General features: G+C 48.1%; 5 protein-coding genes across 5 annotated transcripts; 3 read left to right on the forward strand and 2 right to left on the reverse strand.

The window, feature by feature from the left end:
- Positions 1–291: 291 nt before the first annotated feature.
- On the forward strand, positions 292–2,223 carry F4812DRAFT_454543 (MFS general substrate transporter; the record flags this gene model as incomplete). Its single annotated transcript, XM_047936664.1, has 5 exons — positions 292–407; positions 497–624; positions 723–1,104; positions 1,173–1,460; positions 1,602–2,223. 5 exons carry the CDS (start codon positions 292–294, stop codon positions 2,221–2,223), a joined length of 1,536 nt encoding a protein of 511 aa, XP_047795045.1.
- Positions 2,224–2,392: 169 nt separating this feature from the next.
- F4812DRAFT_22696 (cytochrome P450) lies at positions 2,393–4,773 on the reverse strand. The gene is made up of 6 exons (XM_047930493.1): positions 4,205–4,773; positions 4,056–4,144; positions 3,911–4,001; positions 3,354–3,855; positions 2,992–3,286; positions 2,393–2,879 (listed from the first exon to the last, which is right to left on the reverse strand). The coding sequence occupies exons 1-6, from the start codon at positions 4,449–4,451 to the stop codon at positions 2,562–2,564; spliced, it is 1,542 nt and encodes a 513-aa protein (XP_047795046.1). The 5' UTR covers positions 4,452–4,773; the 3' UTR covers positions 2,393–2,561.
- Positions 4,774–9,093: 4,320 nt separating this feature from the next.
- F4812DRAFT_464761 (glycoside hydrolase family 61 protein) lies at positions 9,094–10,718 on the forward strand (the record flags this gene model as incomplete). The annotated part of the gene is made up of 4 exons (XM_047938380.1): positions 9,094–9,159; positions 9,225–9,315; positions 9,383–9,510; positions 9,705–10,718. 4 exons carry the CDS (start codon positions 9,094–9,096, stop codon positions 10,161–10,163), a joined length of 744 nt encoding a protein of 247 aa, XP_047795047.1. The 3' UTR covers positions 10,164–10,718.
- Positions 10,719–11,038: 320 nt separating this feature from the next.
- On the forward strand, positions 11,039–16,490 carry F4812DRAFT_22975 (uncharacterized protein). The gene is made up of 3 exons (XM_047930520.1): positions 11,039–11,576; positions 11,630–14,113; positions 14,178–16,490. Exons 1-3 carry the CDS (start codon positions 11,250–11,252, stop codon positions 16,032–16,034), a joined length of 4,668 nt encoding a protein of 1,555 aa, XP_047795048.1. The 5' UTR covers positions 11,039–11,249; the 3' UTR covers positions 16,035–16,490.
- Positions 16,491–16,721: 231 nt separating this feature from the next.
- On the reverse strand, positions 16,722–17,877 carry F4812DRAFT_454547 (asparaginase-domain-containing protein; the record flags this gene model as incomplete). The annotated part of the gene is made up of 2 exons (XM_047936665.1): positions 16,722–17,543; positions 17,596–17,877. 2 exons carry the CDS (start codon positions 17,875–17,877, stop codon positions 16,722–16,724), a joined length of 1,104 nt encoding a protein of 367 aa, XP_047795049.1.
- Positions 17,878–18,107: the final 230 nt, after the last annotated feature.

Here is an 18,107-nt window from a genome sequence, read left to right on the forward strand (position 1 = left end):
ACGATCCTCCCCGACGACCAGGATGCCCATACCCATGCCCTGCAGAGCAACCTACCGGCCTACATACGTAGCCTAGTATCTCTGCAACGACAAATAGATTGCTCCGATAGATCAGCAGTGTCCCAATAGCTCAGAATCTGCACGACACTTTTTTTTTCTTTAGTCTCGTCCTTCCCTTTCGTCAATTAATCAATCCCTTATTCCTCTCCCCTCTTCCTTTCGTTGTCCAACGTAACTACCTCCTACCAAAGCAAGTTGGATCAGGAAAGAAGGCCCTGACATCGCGACGACATGGCGACTCTCGACGGTAATTCTTCCGGTAAGGAGGAGGGAAACATCTCTCAGGAGGAGCACGTTGAGAAGGACCTCCATACCGCTGCCGAAGAGGGCGTAGCAGCAACCGACAGGTGAGGTGATATAGATATTGCTACCTGACCTTACTTCGTACCTACTTAAGGTATATTAAAGAGCACGTACTTACTAATTTCGATCATAGTCGCGGCGTGTCTGTTACGGAGTTTGACCGCGTAGCCGAAAGGAAGCTCCGGAATAAGATAGATTTGATGATAGTTCCAACGGTGGCTGTCTTATATCTATTCTGCTTCATCGACCGCTCAAACATAGGTACGTCTACGTTGTTTACTCTAGATCCTTGCCGTTTATCCTTACCTTAGGTACCTACCTACCCGGGGGCTCGTTCCGTTACTGATTACCAACCACAGGCAATGCAAGACTCGCTGGGCTCGAAAAAGATTTGGGCATGAAGGGCAACGACTACAACGTGCTCCTCTCCGTCTTCTACATAAGCTACTGCCTCTTCGAGGTCCCGTCCAACTTGGCGTGCAAGTGGCTCGGTCCCGGCTGGGTCATTCCCACTCTTTGTCTCGGCTTCGGCGTTTCCTCGCTTGGCATGGCTTTCGTTCACAATCTGCCGGCGGCCTGCGGCGTTCGCTTCCTTCTTGGCGTCTTCGAGGCCGGTATGATGCCTGGCATGTCTTACTACCTTTCCCGATGGTACCGCCGCTCCGAATTGGTGTTCCGGATTTCTCTCTTCGTCGTTATGGCGCCGCTCGCCGGCGCGTTTGGAGGGTTGATCGCTTCCGGGTACGTATATGAATAAATCCCCTAAGATGCCAGTAATATCTAAGAACAGCTGTTAACTCGTGTAATAGTGTTTTAACTCTATCCCACATCGGCGGTGTTACGGCTTGGCGTATGATTTTCCTCGTCGAAGGCATCATCACGATCGGGTTGTCATTGATCTCGTTCATCACGCTTACCGACCGCCCCGAGACGGCGCGTTGGCTTACGCCGGAAGAAAAGGCCTTAGCCATCGCCCGTGTCAAGTCGGAACGTCTGGCGCAGACCGTGGTTCTCGACAAGGCGGATCGCAGGAAGGTTTGGTTGGGCTTTTGGAACCCTGTTGTCCTATCGACTAGTTTCGTCTTCCTCCTCAATAAGTACGTACATCTCATTGCTAGATCCTTTTTTGTTCTTTCAAGATAGGAAAGTTGAACTGCACTTCAAACTTCAAGTATTTCATAAAAAGGAGATCTGAAGACCTCTTGTATCGCCACGGTTACTGACTTGAAAACCCGTAGCATCACTGTCCAGGGTCTAGCCTTCTTCACCCCGACGATCGTAGCCAGCATCTATCCACATTACACAACGGTCCAAAAGCAGCTATATACGGTTCCACCCTACGTTGTCGGCGCTGCGTTCGAGGTCGTCATCCCGCTCCTGAGCTGGCGCATGGACAAGCGACAAGTCTTCATGATCCTCACCGCGCCTTTGACCATGATGGGCTACATCATGTTTCTCGCAAGTACCGACGCGAAGGTGAGATACGCAGCGACTTTCTTCACGGCCGTCAGCTGTTTCGCCGTGGGCGCGTTGAGCAACGCGCAAGTCGCGGCGCAGGTTGTCAGCGACACAGCGCGCAGCGTCAGTCTTGCGACGAACATGACGTTCGGGGCCCTCGGCGGCCTCGTCGCTACCTGGTCGTATTTGTCCTGGGACGGACCAGACTATCCCATCGGCAACGGTTTGAACCTCGCTGCTTCCAGCTTGCTCTTCATCGTAACTACGGCAACCTTGTTATGGATGAAAGCGGACAACAGGAGACGCGAGAAGCTCGACATTAATCAGGAGCTGGAAGGGTTATCGCAAGCGCAGATCGAGAGCCTTGAGTGGAAGCACCCTGACTGGAGATGGAAACCGTAATTTACTTGTCTTATTAGGGACTCAAGGAAATTTTTCTCAGTTTATAGGAGGAGAGCGCAGATGGATGTTCAGACTTTATATCAACCTAGTTATCTATTCCATATTATTTTGACAGCCATGTTGGCAGTAACCGCTTAAGACAAATCCGACTATCAATATACACATATTGTATGAGTCTGTAATCATGTCTCATCTATGGCTATATAATGCAAGACCTTCCATTCTCATTGCGCTTGACGTTCCCCATCCTGTGCTAGTTATATCTAGTTTAAACACGGAATCAATCAGGTCTATGAGATAATGTAACACGACTAAATACTACAGTATATTACTCCATTTTACGCTGTAGCACTAACTCGCTTGAATAACACCTCCTTAGTCGGGTCAGGAAGAGCGTCGGTGCCCATGTTGATGTTGGCATAGCGCTCCGTAAGGCCCTCGGGCATCTTGAAGTCGTACTCGAGAAGGATACGCGCGAGGATCAGCTTAATCTCGTTGGCGGCGAAGAAGCGGCCCGGGCACGCGTGACGGCCGTATCCGAAATGCATGAAGTCCTTGGTCACCGTCACGAATTGGTATTGTTCCTTGTTCTTGTATCCCAGAGTATCTTTCGTCGTGCCATTTCGCAGATTTAAAAATCGATGAGCGTCGAATTCCTAGAAAAGGCGTCAGTTCTTGACTTCTCGATATTGGTCTAGTTAGGGGGGACACGGCCGCTCTCCGGGGTTGTAAAGAATGAGAGCCGTGACACTTCTGGGTTAATCTTACCTCCGGGTTGTGGTATAACTCGGGATCCATAACAGCTAGCGCGTGCGGCGATTCGATCAAATAGCCAGCAGGGAGGTAAGTACCATCGCTAAGAGTAACAGACTTTTGGACATATCGTGTGAATCGGACCAGGTTAGCAGGGTTCATCCGCTGCGACTCCTTCATGACACTGTCAAGCAATTTCATCTCGAAAAGAGCGTGACTGGTTGTAACACCGTCGTGACGAGCAAGAACAGTCTTAATCTCCTCTCGTAGCTCCTCAACTATATGGGGTCTGACTACAAGGTCGTAAAGGCTATAGAAAAGGTTAATACGCAACCTTCTTTAGCCAGAATACTTAGGATGAGGGATTTCAAGCTTACATCATGGTAACCGTGAGCGAGGTGGTGTGAATGGCGGCCATGCTGAGGTTTAGCTGCGCTTCAGCGATTACTTCGTCGCTAAAACCCAACTCGTCGGCCTTCGTCATCATCCATTGTAAAGCATCGTCAGAAACTTCTCCGCCTTGTTTCATGATTTCACGGCGCTTTACGAGAACAGGCTGCAGAAAAGTATGAGCCTTCTTGCGATCTTCATAGAGCTTAGTGACTTCGGGAGTAAAATATCGGCCGACCCGTCGCAACCATTGGTTCCACTTCTTAAGCCCTTGGATACTGTTGACGTAGTCTAACGTATATCCGATGCTAGCATTCAAGTACTCCTCCGACCGACACAGCTCGGGACCAATGAACAGAGCACCAGATATTGTAGCAACCATACGCAGAATTGTCGGGTAGACTACCACGGAGGTCCAGTCATCGCATGGTGGCAACTCCTCGCGAATAGTCCGCTCAGTCTCCGCCGAGAGTCGGGGGTTGATACGCACTTGAGAAGTTAGTTAAACCACCTATTTCAGTACAATCTTGAGATAAAAGCGCACCTAGACTGCGGGTGAGGTCTCCTCGAACGACATTAAATACCAGAGTCGAAACCTGTGGTCTACCTATACCAAGAAGGTGGTGCTCGTTGATCTGCAAAAAGTTAGCAACTAGAATTATGGATTAAGACTGTCGATATTATCGTACAACATCGAAAGCCTTGTCGATGTTAATAACATCGTCCGGCAGCTGTCTCACTTCCTCCATAAGTCTTCGAGGCAGGACAATACGGTCGCCTGTCCAACAAGGTCAGCTTGTTTTGGTTGATCTGTTAAAGAACGAAGCGTCTTCCTTACCATCAAGAGTAGTCACTCTGAATGCCTTAGTTTTGAATGATTCGTAACCCTTTTTGTAAAATTCCAAACCCCGCGTCACGAACGCTTTTCTTCGCTTTGATGCACTTCCATACTCTTCGCCCACCAGCGGCGCTGTGCTGCTGCCGTTGCCAAATAGTATATTCACGAGGAATACGGAGGTGAAGATGATAGCGATGGATGCAAGGACAGGTCCTCGTTCCTCGAGGAAACTTGCAACCACATCCATTGTCTTTTTCTTTTTCTCTCCTTTGTCAACCCTGTCCGTACAGAGTACCTAATATTTTAGAAGATCGACTACGAAGGTCGCCATCCTCTTACGTGGAGAGGACATGTACTACTATATAAACAACCGACGGGTCCCTCTTTATTTTGATTTTCAATGTCTGAGACTTTTCGTGATCTGCAGCACTGGTACAGAAGACAAACATGATTGGACGATGGGGTAGGTCACAGGTGAAAGGGGTTTCATTACCAACCGGGACTGAGGTTTCCCGTTCCACTAATTTACCAGCGACATAAAAGTGAGGGTATTTGTGGTCCCGACAACAGGGTATGAGCCAATTATTTGTATTGCATTTGAACTCTTAGCCTGTAAACGAATACGACTTCGCAACCGACCTCTACTAGGTAATAACTAATACATAGTGTCTCTTAGACCACCGTTTCCTTAGCCAAGTCACAGAACTTGCTCACTCCCAGTACTCCTGGCTGCTCCCATTCGTTATGCTAGTGCTTATTTCATACTGAAGTAGTGAGTGGAAACCTGGAACCATAGTCATGGAAGCGGGGTAGTATTGTATGGAGAAGTCTCATCAGCTTAAGAACATACTTTACCTACCTGAGCATTTAGGTACTTTGTTTTGAGTGATAGTTCGAGGCCCATAAATACCCCGTCTAACAACGTTATCGCACGAGCCATCAGACCAGCTGAGCTGGGGAGCCAGCCAGGTTAACCTTGTAATGTATCAAGACCATCCTAACCATCCTAAAAATAACATGCCAGCTTGGAAGCTAAAACGGTCCCACTGGGTCCGAACAAATGCCGGCGAAGAGATCTTGGGAGCATGAGAAAGAGGGCGGCGTGAATGCGTATTTTAAACTATGCCCACTACAATTCATGGGTTTTCGACTAGACCTAACGATCCTCTTAATAATGCGGCTTATAATTACCCTGATTGGCTATTTTTCGTCTTGTACGTCCCGGTTCAGAAACGTCCAACATGACCTGGTCTGGACTCTACGCCACTCTTAGGCTTACGTCTACATCCATAGGGCTCGCGTAGTTAATACCTTACCTAACTCGAACGCTGCTTTCTTTCTAGAAGCTTTTTTGAAACAGGAACTTCTGGCCTACCTGAGACTGCCTCATATTGACAGACCTCCAGCATACAAGCTGCGAATGAAATTCTAGAAGACAACTATTAGAGAAGAGAATACATTAGGTACCTAGGTACCTGAGCATTGCAAATTACCTACTTTTTATAATGAGATACGTCCAACATTTCAGTACATGATAAACCAAAATGAACCCGAATACGAGCATCAACGCGCAAGTGAAGGCAAGGATACAGCAGTACAATCACATAACCAATCCACCAGCCATGCGAATCAATGTCTATAAAATTACTTTCGAAACATGCATGGGACTTCTACTCAAATCAGCACCGAGCAATAAGTTGTTAGTTGAAAGTCCAGCCCCTGAATCATTTCAGTAACACAAAATTCTAGCTGGACAACCCACTTTACCCTCTGCAAGGACTCTTTTTGGCTTTGCATAAAGCCAAACCCGGAACATTCAACAGCTGGCACACCTTGTTCGGCATGCGCTGTCAGGTCCAAAGGGGGGATGCCGTAGCCTCTGTATACCTTTCATCGAGTGACTCGTTCGTATCGATTATTGCCAGGGCAAAGGTAAAATTCATTTACTCATCCGCGTTGTAGAAGTTAGTCATCGATAGCAATACACGTTTTCCTACGATTAGGACCTAACCTAAGTCTATACCTAGCACTTCCCCCAACTTGACGCAAAGGATCTATACAATACTTAATCCATAATATATTTTCATGGAAATGTATAGTGCTTAAAATTTCTCTATCCCCAATAACCTGTCTAAAGGCTAACGAAAATAATATACCTAACAAGTTTATATTGATAGTCCTAAGCCTGACTTCCTTGAGCAGGTATACCTAACAGTTAGTGTAGCTCATGAGCTTGCTAAATTGTGAGGAAACCAAGATTCCTATACTAGGAGTATATTTGACAAAAGAATTTACACCATGTGCTATCTCTATGCACTACCTCTATGTTAGGTACCTACCTATTACCTGGGCGAATTGTCAGCACTGCCACGACACCACTCCGAACGGATCATCCCTTTCAACATGTCCCTCCACAATCATAAAACTTTGCGGAATTATCAGGTGGGAATGTTTGTTTATACCTAATTTTATAGACAACTACCTTAGGTACCCAAGTGTTTGCTAGAACAAACTCAGCAATGCTACTTTACCTCGTGGAACGAATCCATTTTCCCACTTATAACTCACGTCGTCACACTCTCTTCAAATTCCCACCAGCCTTTCTAACAAACTCGGTGCATTAGGTATATATCGAAGGTCCGATGTACCTAAGGCATAAGTAGGAGATAGTCAATACTAGTAGTAGGCCTGGCTCGTCAAGGGCTTATAAGCACAATATACTTCCTGTTCTTGAGTAACTTATAGCCAAGCCGCCTTGTCCAAACTATCTGAATCTCCATACATTGCTCTCAGTCGTGTTGGAGACTGTTATTAAAACGTGTTTCCGTTAATACCTTAGGCACCTAACTTTGGAATCATAAACAGCGAAAAGGTAAATTTACCTTATAGGATGCCACACCAAGTGTCTTAAGTAAATGCGAGCGAGTTGCAAAACAGGTACATGTGCGTTGTCTCACGACTGATACTTTTAAATGTTGTTATACATAGCAAATGGAAATAAGATGTAACTATAACGAGCTAAATCATGTACGACTACCGGCCCAATACAGGCAGATCTCGTCTCCCTTTTCCTTTTCGGATACCGGCAAGGCCAGGTAAGAAACAGATATATCAGAAGAGCGCTCGAGGTAGGAAGCTCAGGGAGTATTCTGGTGAATATAATATCGAGATATAGTAGGAGGTAAGTTATATATGCTTTCTTCTTCCCGGCTATTTATATCTTCGTGATGAACATGCATTCTCCGTACGTGGACATGAAGACCATAGAAGGAACCGCCGTATAATCTATCACCATTACGCATCTTCATCCTAAATACTTAAGGTACCTACCTGCCTGCTTCTTATGTACCTGGACTAATTATATAGAGTCTAAGGTCCTGTTATCTACTATATTGATGGCTATCTTAAGATTTAGGTATTACCTTTCCCGGTGGAGTGTTTAAGGGGGTGGATGACTTTAGAAGCTGACAGCCAGCTCTGAGTAGAGTAGAAGATAAGATGCCGAGAAATACCCTTTCTTGACGGCATATATTTTAAAACCCTACCTAAAGCTTTAGTACTATCGAATACACCGTTCGATAACCTAGGTAGTTGCCTAAGGTAGGTGATACTTCGAGTTTCTCGAAGCTACGCACATATGTTTCTCTCCATGAAGACTTCCTGTGGAGGGGGTTGGGCCATACGAGCCTACAGCCCAAGCAGAAGAGGTGAACTTTGTTCGTAGAGGGGACGATGTACGTTAGGTTTATATTATGATTGCTCCCCGTCCTGCTGGAATTTCTCTATAGACAGCGGTTGACTTCTGTCTAAAAATTCATTTCCCACCCGATAACTCGTTCTTATCAAATTTCAACGGTTAGATAGTAGCGATGAGCACTAACCTACCTCCAACAAATAAGTGAGTGATACCTCAATAGTTCTCGCAAAGACCCATTTCCCCCAAGAAATTTGACCAAGATGTTACAAGACGTTAATATTAGGGGGGGGGGGGCTGAATCTATTCCAAATCGAATCGGCCCTTTCAGCGCCGGGAGTAGATAGAAGCAATAATTCTGCAGTTGGAATATATTCGGCTTTAAGATTATTTATTACTTCTAGACACACCCATATACACCGGTCTCAGCTGACGCATAACGGTCCAACCTACCTGTCACCCCTTCACCTCATTTACCACGCCAATGCCGTCTTCCCACGACGCAACAAGTCGTCATATCTCATCTCCCTTATTGCCATTCCTATACTTCTGACGAACCCGCTTGGCATTCGGAACGTAGGGCTGTCGTCCCGTCCGCTCTTCATGCGCCCCAGATTTCCCCATATGCAAGGTGAAATAGGTTAGGAGGTACCTAACCTTATGCACTTTTTATTTCCCCGTACCCATTTCCCAACCCGGCGCGGCCCTTGCCAGGGATTCTAAGCACGGAACTTCCTATTTCGAACCTTGATCAACTTTGCAGCCAATCGGTTGGGACCTAGACATATGAACTTTGGCTCTTACCGGCTATATTACCCCAGGCCCACCGGGAGTTACCACAATCTCGTCCAATATCTGGACAAAGCTAATCTGCGCCCGAAGAATTTGTATGCGTAAGTTTACGGCTTGTCCAGTATTGATTGATGTCGATGGCTTGAACAAACCCGCTACGTTACGGAGATAGAGTTGAAAGGGGGTTCGCTAGTATCGGCATCCATTGTCTCCCTTGCCTACAATACTTTATTCCGTTCGGCATATAGTCGTATCGACCTAGCCTGGGACTGCGTACTCATCTATATATACGGCGCGATGGAACTCTAGGATGGAAAGAAAGTGAACTCGCTACCTCAAGCCTGGTCGCTCTTACCATCGCCCTTGTCTCTCTCATACGGTTCGCTAACCCATCGTCGGCAAGATGAAGTTCTCCCTGTTCGCGGCTGCGGCTTTCGTCCTATCGGCTGAGGCTCACTGCATCTTTCAAGTAAGCTAGGTTCATATTACAACATGTAGAGTGCTCAATAGCTGACGAAATCGTGATCCACTTAGGAGCTCTCAGTCAACGGCCAAAAACAAGGCTCTCTAGTTGGTCTTCGCGCACCGAACGACAACAACCCGGTATATGACGTGAGCTCCCAAGGTAAGAAGAAACGTCCGAGAGTAGCTGCGCCAAAAGAGACTCGAGAATTAACTCGTCGCTCCACCAGACATCATCTGCCAGAAGCAAGGCCACACGTCCGACAAAGTCATCAGTGTCTCTCCGGGAGACAAGCTAGGAGCTTACTTCGGGCACATCGTCGGCGGTGCGCAGTTCCCCAACGACCCCGACAACCCAGTAAGACTATCCCATCTGCCTACCTACCTCTAGTGCCGAAGTGTGTGACAAAATAATTTGCAGACACATATATGTGAAGGGAGTACAAAGTCTGCAAATCATTTTGTCACCTACTTGCTACCTAACTCACCCGACTTCCTAATCCAAGGTCGCGATGGTAGACAATTCTAACCTCTGCGCGTGTACATATGTAGATCGCCAAATCCCACAAGGGCCCCGTCACAGCCTGGCTCGCGAAAGTCGACAACGCCGCAACGGCGAGCAAGACGGGATTGAAGTGGTTTAAGATCTGGGAGGACACGTTTGACCCGTCGAGCAAGCAGTGGGGGGTGGACCACATGATCTCGAACCAGGGGTGGGTGAACTTCCAGCTGCCGCAGTGCATCGCTCCCGGTGACTACCTGATGCGTGTCGAGATCCTGGCCCTGCACTCCGCGAAGTCGCCTATGGGCGCCCAGTTCTACATGTCGTGCGCCCAGCTCAAGGTCGGCGGCAGCGGCACCTTCTCCCCTAGCCAGACCGTCAGTTTCCCGGGGGCCTATCAGCAGAGCGACCCGAGCATCGTCGTTAACATCTATGGCGCCCTCGGCCAGCCCGACAACGGCGGCAAGCCGTATAGCGCGCCTGGAAACGTCCCGGTCATCAAGTGTTAACTTAACTAACCTACCTGTTAGTTGAAGCGAAGACTCGAACTAACGCAATAGTCGCCCGTGAAAAGCGATAGGTTGGTATTGCTTCTGGAGCGGAGAATTGTGATTGGCTGCCTGGTATATTCTCCTATGCATATGGTAGACCATAGCCTTGCAGGTCTATAAATATATGACAGCCGCCAATAACCAATAAGCCACCGGCATTTTGACCCAGCCCAACTCATTAATATGACTGGTCATACTATAGGATTCATTCTGAAAACTGCATGTAACCGAATCACGTGTATCTGTGTGACTTTTAAGGAGTGTTTGCCGAAAAAATGCGACCAACTTCGAGTTTCGAATCGGTTTGTTAGGACTCAAGATGCGGTGGTTATCGATTGTTGAACGAGCCTCTACCGTCTTCCGAAAGGACGGATGAAAATACCTAGTGTTTCATTACCTAGCCGCTCTGTGACTCTAAACGTTTCTATATCTGGAGGATTTGTTTGTCCCTGACAAATCCTAGCATGCGGGGAAGCAAGGGAAAACTGACGCGGTCGAGTAATGAGACGATCCATCCTCTCAGCCTTCCTGGCCGAATCGAATTTTCCTTGCAGCTATTATAATGTTCTTCTTACCTGGAACCTTGGGCTGCTCAGGCTGGACGGTTAGGTAGGCACTCCCTCTCGACCCATAGAAGTGGTTCCGTGGGGCAAAATGCCTCGATGGGACAAGGGGTAATGCGTAAGCGACATTCCCCTGCCAATCACCTCCCTTCTTTTTGTTGCTATATCGAGCTTAAGCTCGTAGGATTCCATCGCCTTTAACTAAAGTCTGACTTACTCAAAAGTACGGATTCGTAGGCCGGTTCAGCTGAGCTGGCTGTGCCATATCAGGGTAACTTAGGGCTATGTGGACCCATGAGACAAGCCGCAGGGGGGATCTAAATACTTTAAGGGTATCGAGCGTCCCCTCCGCTCAAGTAGGAATTGGTTGCGAACAATGGAATAAATCAACATACCATGACATAAAACCTATTGTTGTCGAGAGACTTTTGTTCCCCCGAAACACGTGTATTGACAATAAACGAAACCGCACGTGCCAAAAATGGCACTGCCGACATTGCGAACTTCGGTTGGCGCATCGGGCATAGCCTCTCCATCTCCCATCGAGAAAGCAACAGATATATCCGAGCAAAAAGAAATTGAAGCAATCTGGAAAGATGTCTACAGGAAAGTAGTCGAGCTCGCCGGTGGGGACCCGAGAAGGGTACAGAGCACCCTCGACATCAACGCTGTTCTCAAGTACGTCGATGACGTGCAGGCCTCAGGCAAAAAGAAGTCCGAGAAGTATGGAACGTTCAAGACCGTAGTCCATAAAACCTTGCAATGTATAAACCATGTGGGGGGAATAGTTACCAGTGGTCTCTCAACCGTAAGTGTTTCGAATAGCAAGCCTATTATGACTGGCTAACAAGAGACTAAAAGGTCTTTGCCCCAGCGGGGATGTGCTACAACGCACTCACATTCGTCATCCAAGCATGGCAGGGTTATGAAGGTATTTTCGATAATCTCGCTGAGCTGCTTGAGAAATGTACAGAATTCCTCGAACGCCTAGAGTCCTACCAAGGACGGATGGACAAGAGGCTTACACTTGTCGCGGTCCAAAATCTCCAACTGTTCGTCGAGATATGTGATCGCATGATGAGGTTACGCAAGAAGCACAACAAATTATTTGCTTTCACAAAACAGTTATTCTTGAATGACAACGGTATCCAAGACTTGCTCAGCTATATGGATCGCCTCAACAGCAAAGAAGCCCTTCTAGTCAATGCACAGACTTATAAAATAGTGAGCGATAGCGCTGGAGACATCAAGTTGATACTCGACGGTCAGAACCAGCAGAAGAAGGAACAAGATTTGAAGAAATGGAGGTTAGCCATTGCAAAGGCGTTGGGCTTTCCTCCCGCGTCATTGGACAAAGACGGGGAGCCGATTCCGTCTTGGCAAAAAGCTTTGGACGCTCGCAAGAACATGCTTGTAGAGGACACTGGCAAGTGGATTTTAGAAAACGAGGATTTCTTGGAATGGACCGACCCAAAATCCTTCAGAAAACCCGTGATGGTCTTGGAAGGCAGAAATGGCTCTGGAAGAACATCAGCGATGGCCAATACTATGAGGTATCTGAAGAAGGTAACTCGGGTTGGACCCGCTTCTCGAATCATTACTCCTTACTTCTTTGTAGATACTGACAAGAAGAAATCCGACGATGAGGACACAAGTAGTGTTCTGGAGGTGGTTTCGCGAGCATTGCTTTGGCAGATTGCGACCTCCTACGAAGCCATGACCAAATCCGTATACAACGCCCTCGAGCGAACCTCTGAATTTGATAGTTCGCTTGAACTCTGGCAACAGCTGTTCATTACCAACAAGGAGCTTATGAACCCGGATACAGTAGTCTTCATTTTTATCGACAATTTCGACAAGACTCTTGTTCCGCTTCTCGAGAAGCTAACCTCCGAATCCGCGTGGAAGAAAACTCGCGTCTTCTTGACTGCTCAACCGCAAACGGTCTCAGAATGGCTCGAGAAAGAGCAGAGGGTCGAGTACAGTGTAATCCCAATTTCCGAAAATAACAGTGACGACATTGAAAAGTATATCATATCTCGAATGGACAATATGCCTATCCTCAAAAATACTAGCCGCCCAGGAATTTCTGAGTGGCGAGATATGATCCTAAGGACGTTGCGCTTCAAGTGTGCTGGCGATTATTTCAAGCTAAACACAAGTCTCCACGCCCTTTCAAAGGTCGACCTGATTGATGATATCAACGAGGTACTTGCGGACGCCGATAGGACACGCGTTGACCAGGTAGATGCTGAGATTCGACGCCTCAATAATTCTCGCACTGTTAAAGAGATCCAAGAAATGAACGAGATTATCCTTTGGATAGAGACTGGTCGGCGCTGGTTCACAACCGAAATAATGGAAAACCTCTTGGCCGTAAAATACTGGAATAGCTCTGTCGCACAGGCCGGAGGCCGTGTTATCCCACTTACGCGGCGGAGGACGAATTCGCCAAATACCGAGAGCATTTCTGAGACTGCCCCAACAACTCTTACCATATCACTACTCCCTTTTGCTCAAAAGTTAGCAGAGAAATATCCGATATTCGCTGTAAAGGATTCAGGGTTCGTCGGTTGGCGCTCTCCAGAGGTTAGAGATAGAATTCCGTCAAAAAGTTCCGACCAAAATGTTGCGCTAGACGTCGCGGCCTCGGGTCCGCAAACAATTCAGGAGTCTGAAATCTCCATTGTTCAGCATTTCCTCAACAATGTATGCCCCCCTGAACTTTATCAGAGGTTTGAATTCGAGCAATTTTTCCAGACGAAGCTCGGCGCGAAGCATAAAGAGTATATCTGTCTTGACCCCGACAACGCGGAGATCAAAGCTGTTATAGCCTGCTTGACAATACTTACGGAGAAAGAGCTGAGGAATAATCGTGATCTCCGTCAGTATGCGATCAATTGGCTATACAGCCATATGAAAGGGGTTGACCTCTCGGCTGCCGATCGGGAACTAAAGGCTCAAGCTGGCCCGCTTCTTGTTAAGCTCTTTACAGAGGAATGTGGAATTGACTCCTTATTCTGGCCTTTTGAGTTAGATGTGAGCAAACAAACTTGGGAAGACGACGAGTGCCGTGACATTCGCCAGGCTCGAATCGAATGGCTTTATTCTACAAACGGCCTCCGAGAGGTTTCTCTCTGGCTGCATGATTCTTCAGTGACGAAGCGCATTACCACTGACGCAGGTGCTTCATTTGTCGCACAAGTGAAGGCCTCTACCAATCTACACAAGACAGTACTCTCCTTTGCTGCCAAGCATATGGCAGACCACCTATTCCGTGGTGTGGAATTCCTCCCTCGCCAATTCTTTTGTGCAAGCTGTTTTATCCGCGGGTATTTATCACGGGTGAGTTCCCAAGCTTCGGTTTGACGTTAAGCAAGAAGGCGTTCAGCTGACGATCCTTATGTAGCTTGACCCAGAAAGGTCATCCCAGATGCTAAATGACTCATTTGAATATACCGGAGTAAACAACTCGGAGATTTTGGAGAAGTTCGAAAGCTGGCAATTCCCACTTGAGCAGGTGAATGAGATTGAGGAGTTCGCAGCAGCAGTACTTGAAAAGTCGCCGGAAGAGGAATCAAGCTGGGAGATCCACGGTTCACTTATTGTATTTCAACTATGCGGTTCCGAAGATGGCGCCGTTGAGATTTATCGATCGCGTGCACAGAAGGCCGTTGATCTTAATCCCCGGAATTGGCACGCGGTCCACTTCATCGCCAAGCAACGCAGCACTAGCAATGAGGAAGCAGTGAAGCTGCTATCGCAGGCTAAACAAGAAATCGACGAGCTTCGCAGCGGAAACCCGGATTGGATCAGGGATGCTTCTAACTCAGCGCTGCTTGCACGCATCACATTAGACCTAGGAGACCGCCTGTGGGACGCGTCTCAAGACTATCAGCTCGCTGCACGTACACACAGAGAGAGTCTCGAGTACGAGTACGTCCGTTTCACAGCCTATACAGGAGTGCTTGCTCGTTACCAGGAACACGGGGCATTCCCCGAGTTCATTGCATTTATCGAGACTTTGAACAAAACTAGCCAGATTTGGGCCGAGTATTTCGACGAGTTGGTTCACCATTTCGTCTATGAGTTGACAATTGTTTCCCAACCTAACAAATTAGCCCAAGCTGCGAACGAAACCAATCGTTGGGACGTTATCGAAGCACTTTTCACTTTAGCGCTAGATATGGGCATAAAACGAGACAATCATGACCTCCTATTCCTTCTCCGGTACGGCTTTGCTAAGACATTCGCAGAGGCCGCAGACGGATCACAGGAAGATAAAGTCATTGTCATCCAGGAGGAAGCTCTTGCGGATGTCAAGTCTCATCCTAGTGACGAGCTGTCTCGGTCTGAAATTGACGACATGAGCAATTCCCTCGCCGAGAGCTACTTGCGTAAAGCATTTCAGCCAGGCCTGGTCGTTGATAAGATTGACTTTTATGGCGCTCGCATCGCCGACTTGCTACCAGACGTCACGGACGATAGGATAGATATCTGGTCGAATAACGTCAAGATATGTTGCTTGATACGATACCATCATAAGCGCAGTAGTAATTCGAAGCTTGCCAAGGAATGGATCCGAAGAATAGTGCGAACATGCGTCGAGCTGCTCTCGGATGACGACGTGGACAACGATGGAATGGCCTTCTGGCTGCTGGATCGTTTACTGACCACTGTCGAGGATGCCAGGCATACCCAAATTGTGTCGCACATGCAAAATGCGACGCAGAATTATGCGTTGACTATGTGGCAAGATTGGACGATCAATTCTGTCAATACACCGGCTATCACAATAGCAAACGGTGACTCGAACTCTAAGGCTCATGACACTGTGCTTCAAAAGAGCAAGAATGCGGTGCACGACCCACTCACGCCGTCGAAAGTTGGCGATGACGAGGTTATTGAAGCTTTCGAGAAGCCGGCTGCGTACCTCTCGTGTGATGGCTGCGACAAGCAGTGGATGGTAGCGGATGAGCCGCTGTACATGTGTGCAGATTGCCTGGGGCAAACGCATTTCGATAGAGAATGCTACGAGCGGCATAAAAAGGGCGAGCTGAAGAAGAAGGGGTTAAGGTGCATGAAGGTGCACGCCTTCATCGAAGTGCCTGGTTTCGATGCGAGGTTGTATGAAGACATACCAAAGGGTTCGGTGCCTCTACCGGATGCCAAGCCTGGAGAGAAGCTATGGATATCTCTTGGTGAGTGGAAAGATGAGCTAACGAAGCTGTATTTAGACGGTGGTACTGTTGAAGTAAAGGCGTAGACGGTGGTCTAAGCAGGACTTGGTTTAAGGCTAATGTGTTTACGATGAAGACATACTGGCGAAAGAGATGACGATGGGTGGGTTGGGATATGAGAGAAATACTGTTTACAGGTAGTTGATGAGTTATGAGAGAAGAGAACAAGCCAGGTTAGGCTGTGTAAAGATATCAGGTATATCAAACTCTATATTTTTCTTTGGCGCTTGAAAGAATGCCTATGATATATTGTTGTAGGTTGCAAGGTTTGCAAGAACGCGGAGTCTCTGCCCAGATTAAGTAGTACAATGCATACAGTGCCGTAGAAGGTGCCTATCTGGTGTATTTACCCGGTAGGTACAGTGGACTTGTGTAAGCATTTTAGCAATTTACACTGTACAGTAGTGTAAACCGTACAATACCTAAAAATACAACCCAATAAACTTCCCCTTGAAGCCTTTCTACGGTTACGGTTCCTGTATTGATACCATCATCGTGATTGCACTAGTTCAAAATTAGACTTATTAGTGGTAACCTCACCTACTAATCCAGATAATCGTAGAGTCAATGTCTTGGTATTTCGTAGTTCAATTCCCAACCTGTTATATAGCAATATAATAATTCTTGACTTCGTGATAAAAAAAAAAAAAATACCTATCTGAGGCAAGGTATTGTATTATACCTAACCTGACTTACACCCATCATCATCGTCATCATCGCAAATCACCCGCTTCAACAGCAACAGCAACCACAGGCGGCACGCTCACAACCACCGTCTCACTCATCCCGCCCCCGCGATACGCATACGTAAAACCCCAGCCGGACCCCGCGCCGCCGTGGTCGCCTCTATTATTCACAACAACAATGCCGCTCTGCACGTCCGGATACTTCCGCAGCATCCGCCGGACGGCGTCCTCGGCGGCCTGCTGCGGAGCCATGCCCCGCCGCAGGTTCTCCACGGCCTGGTAGCACGGCAGGAAGCGCATCATGACGTCCCCGTCGCCCGTCGCCCCGCAGCCCCCGACCTCCCCGTCGACGTACGACCCGCTGCCCGTGATCGGGCCGTCGCCCACCCGCCCCGGCACCTTGCGGCTCGCGCCGTTGGTCGAGGTGCCCGCCGCCATGGCGCCCGAGGCGTGCAGCGCGATCATGGAGATCGTGTCGTGGCCCTCGGGCTTGTCCCCGGACGGCAGTAGCTGCGACGTATACGCGGCCGAGCTGGCGTTGAGAGCAAGCGGCGCGTAAGGGCCGCAGGAGCCCGACGGGTCGGGCGACACGTTGATGCGGTAGTTGGGTTGGCAGTTCGCCGCCTTCCACTGTCCGCACGACGCGGCGGAATTCTCCGTCGTGAGGTTTTGCACCGCAAAGCCGTTTGAGACCGCAAAGTCGGTCGCGAAGTCGCCGACAAGTAGCGTGTGAGTCGTATGCTCCAGCACCGCCCTCGCAACCGAGATTGCTTCCTTGACGCGCCGGAGGGCTGCGACGGCTCCTGATTTCATGCTTGTGCCGTCCATTATCATTGCGTCTAGAGTTGTCTATTTGAATTAGCATGATAAACCAGACATACCTACGTGATGACCTTCTCACCTCACAGTTCTCATCTGGAGAACCGCCGTAGCCCACACTTCCGTCACATTGATTGACCTCGCAGGTAGAACACCCAAGTTCGACAGCATCAAGGGCTGATGTCTTCGGATCCAGGAGAGATAGGTATGCCGCATCTGTAGCTGCAGTAAAAGGGCCTCCCCAAGTGTTAATGACCATGGGTAGGCTGGGTGAATTGCCTATCTCCTGCCCATAAGAAGTGAAAACTGACGCTGACAACCAAGCGATGGGAGCTGCCAACCCAATTTGACATAGGCGAGTCATCGTGATAATTAAACATAGGGTCAGCGGAATGAGGTATCGAAATCTAATGAGCAACGCGGCCCCTTTGGACAAAGGAACGGTCAACATTACAACAAAATATCGACCCACGGTTGGTAGACATCCTACTGTTTAACCTGATGGCAATGTTCCAGCGGCCAAGCTTTCTCCAATTCCTTATCATTTGTTGATAGGGCAGTCATACATCGAGCTAACCCGCCGTGGCAATTGAA

The sequence above is a fragment of the Daldinia caldariorum genome, assembly GCF_022478825.1.
Source record: "Daldinia caldariorum strain CBS 122874 unplaced genomic scaffold F4812scaffold_1, whole genome shotgun sequence".
Lineage (NCBI taxonomy): Eukaryota > Fungi > Ascomycota > Sordariomycetes > Xylariales > Hypoxylaceae > Daldinia > Daldinia caldariorum.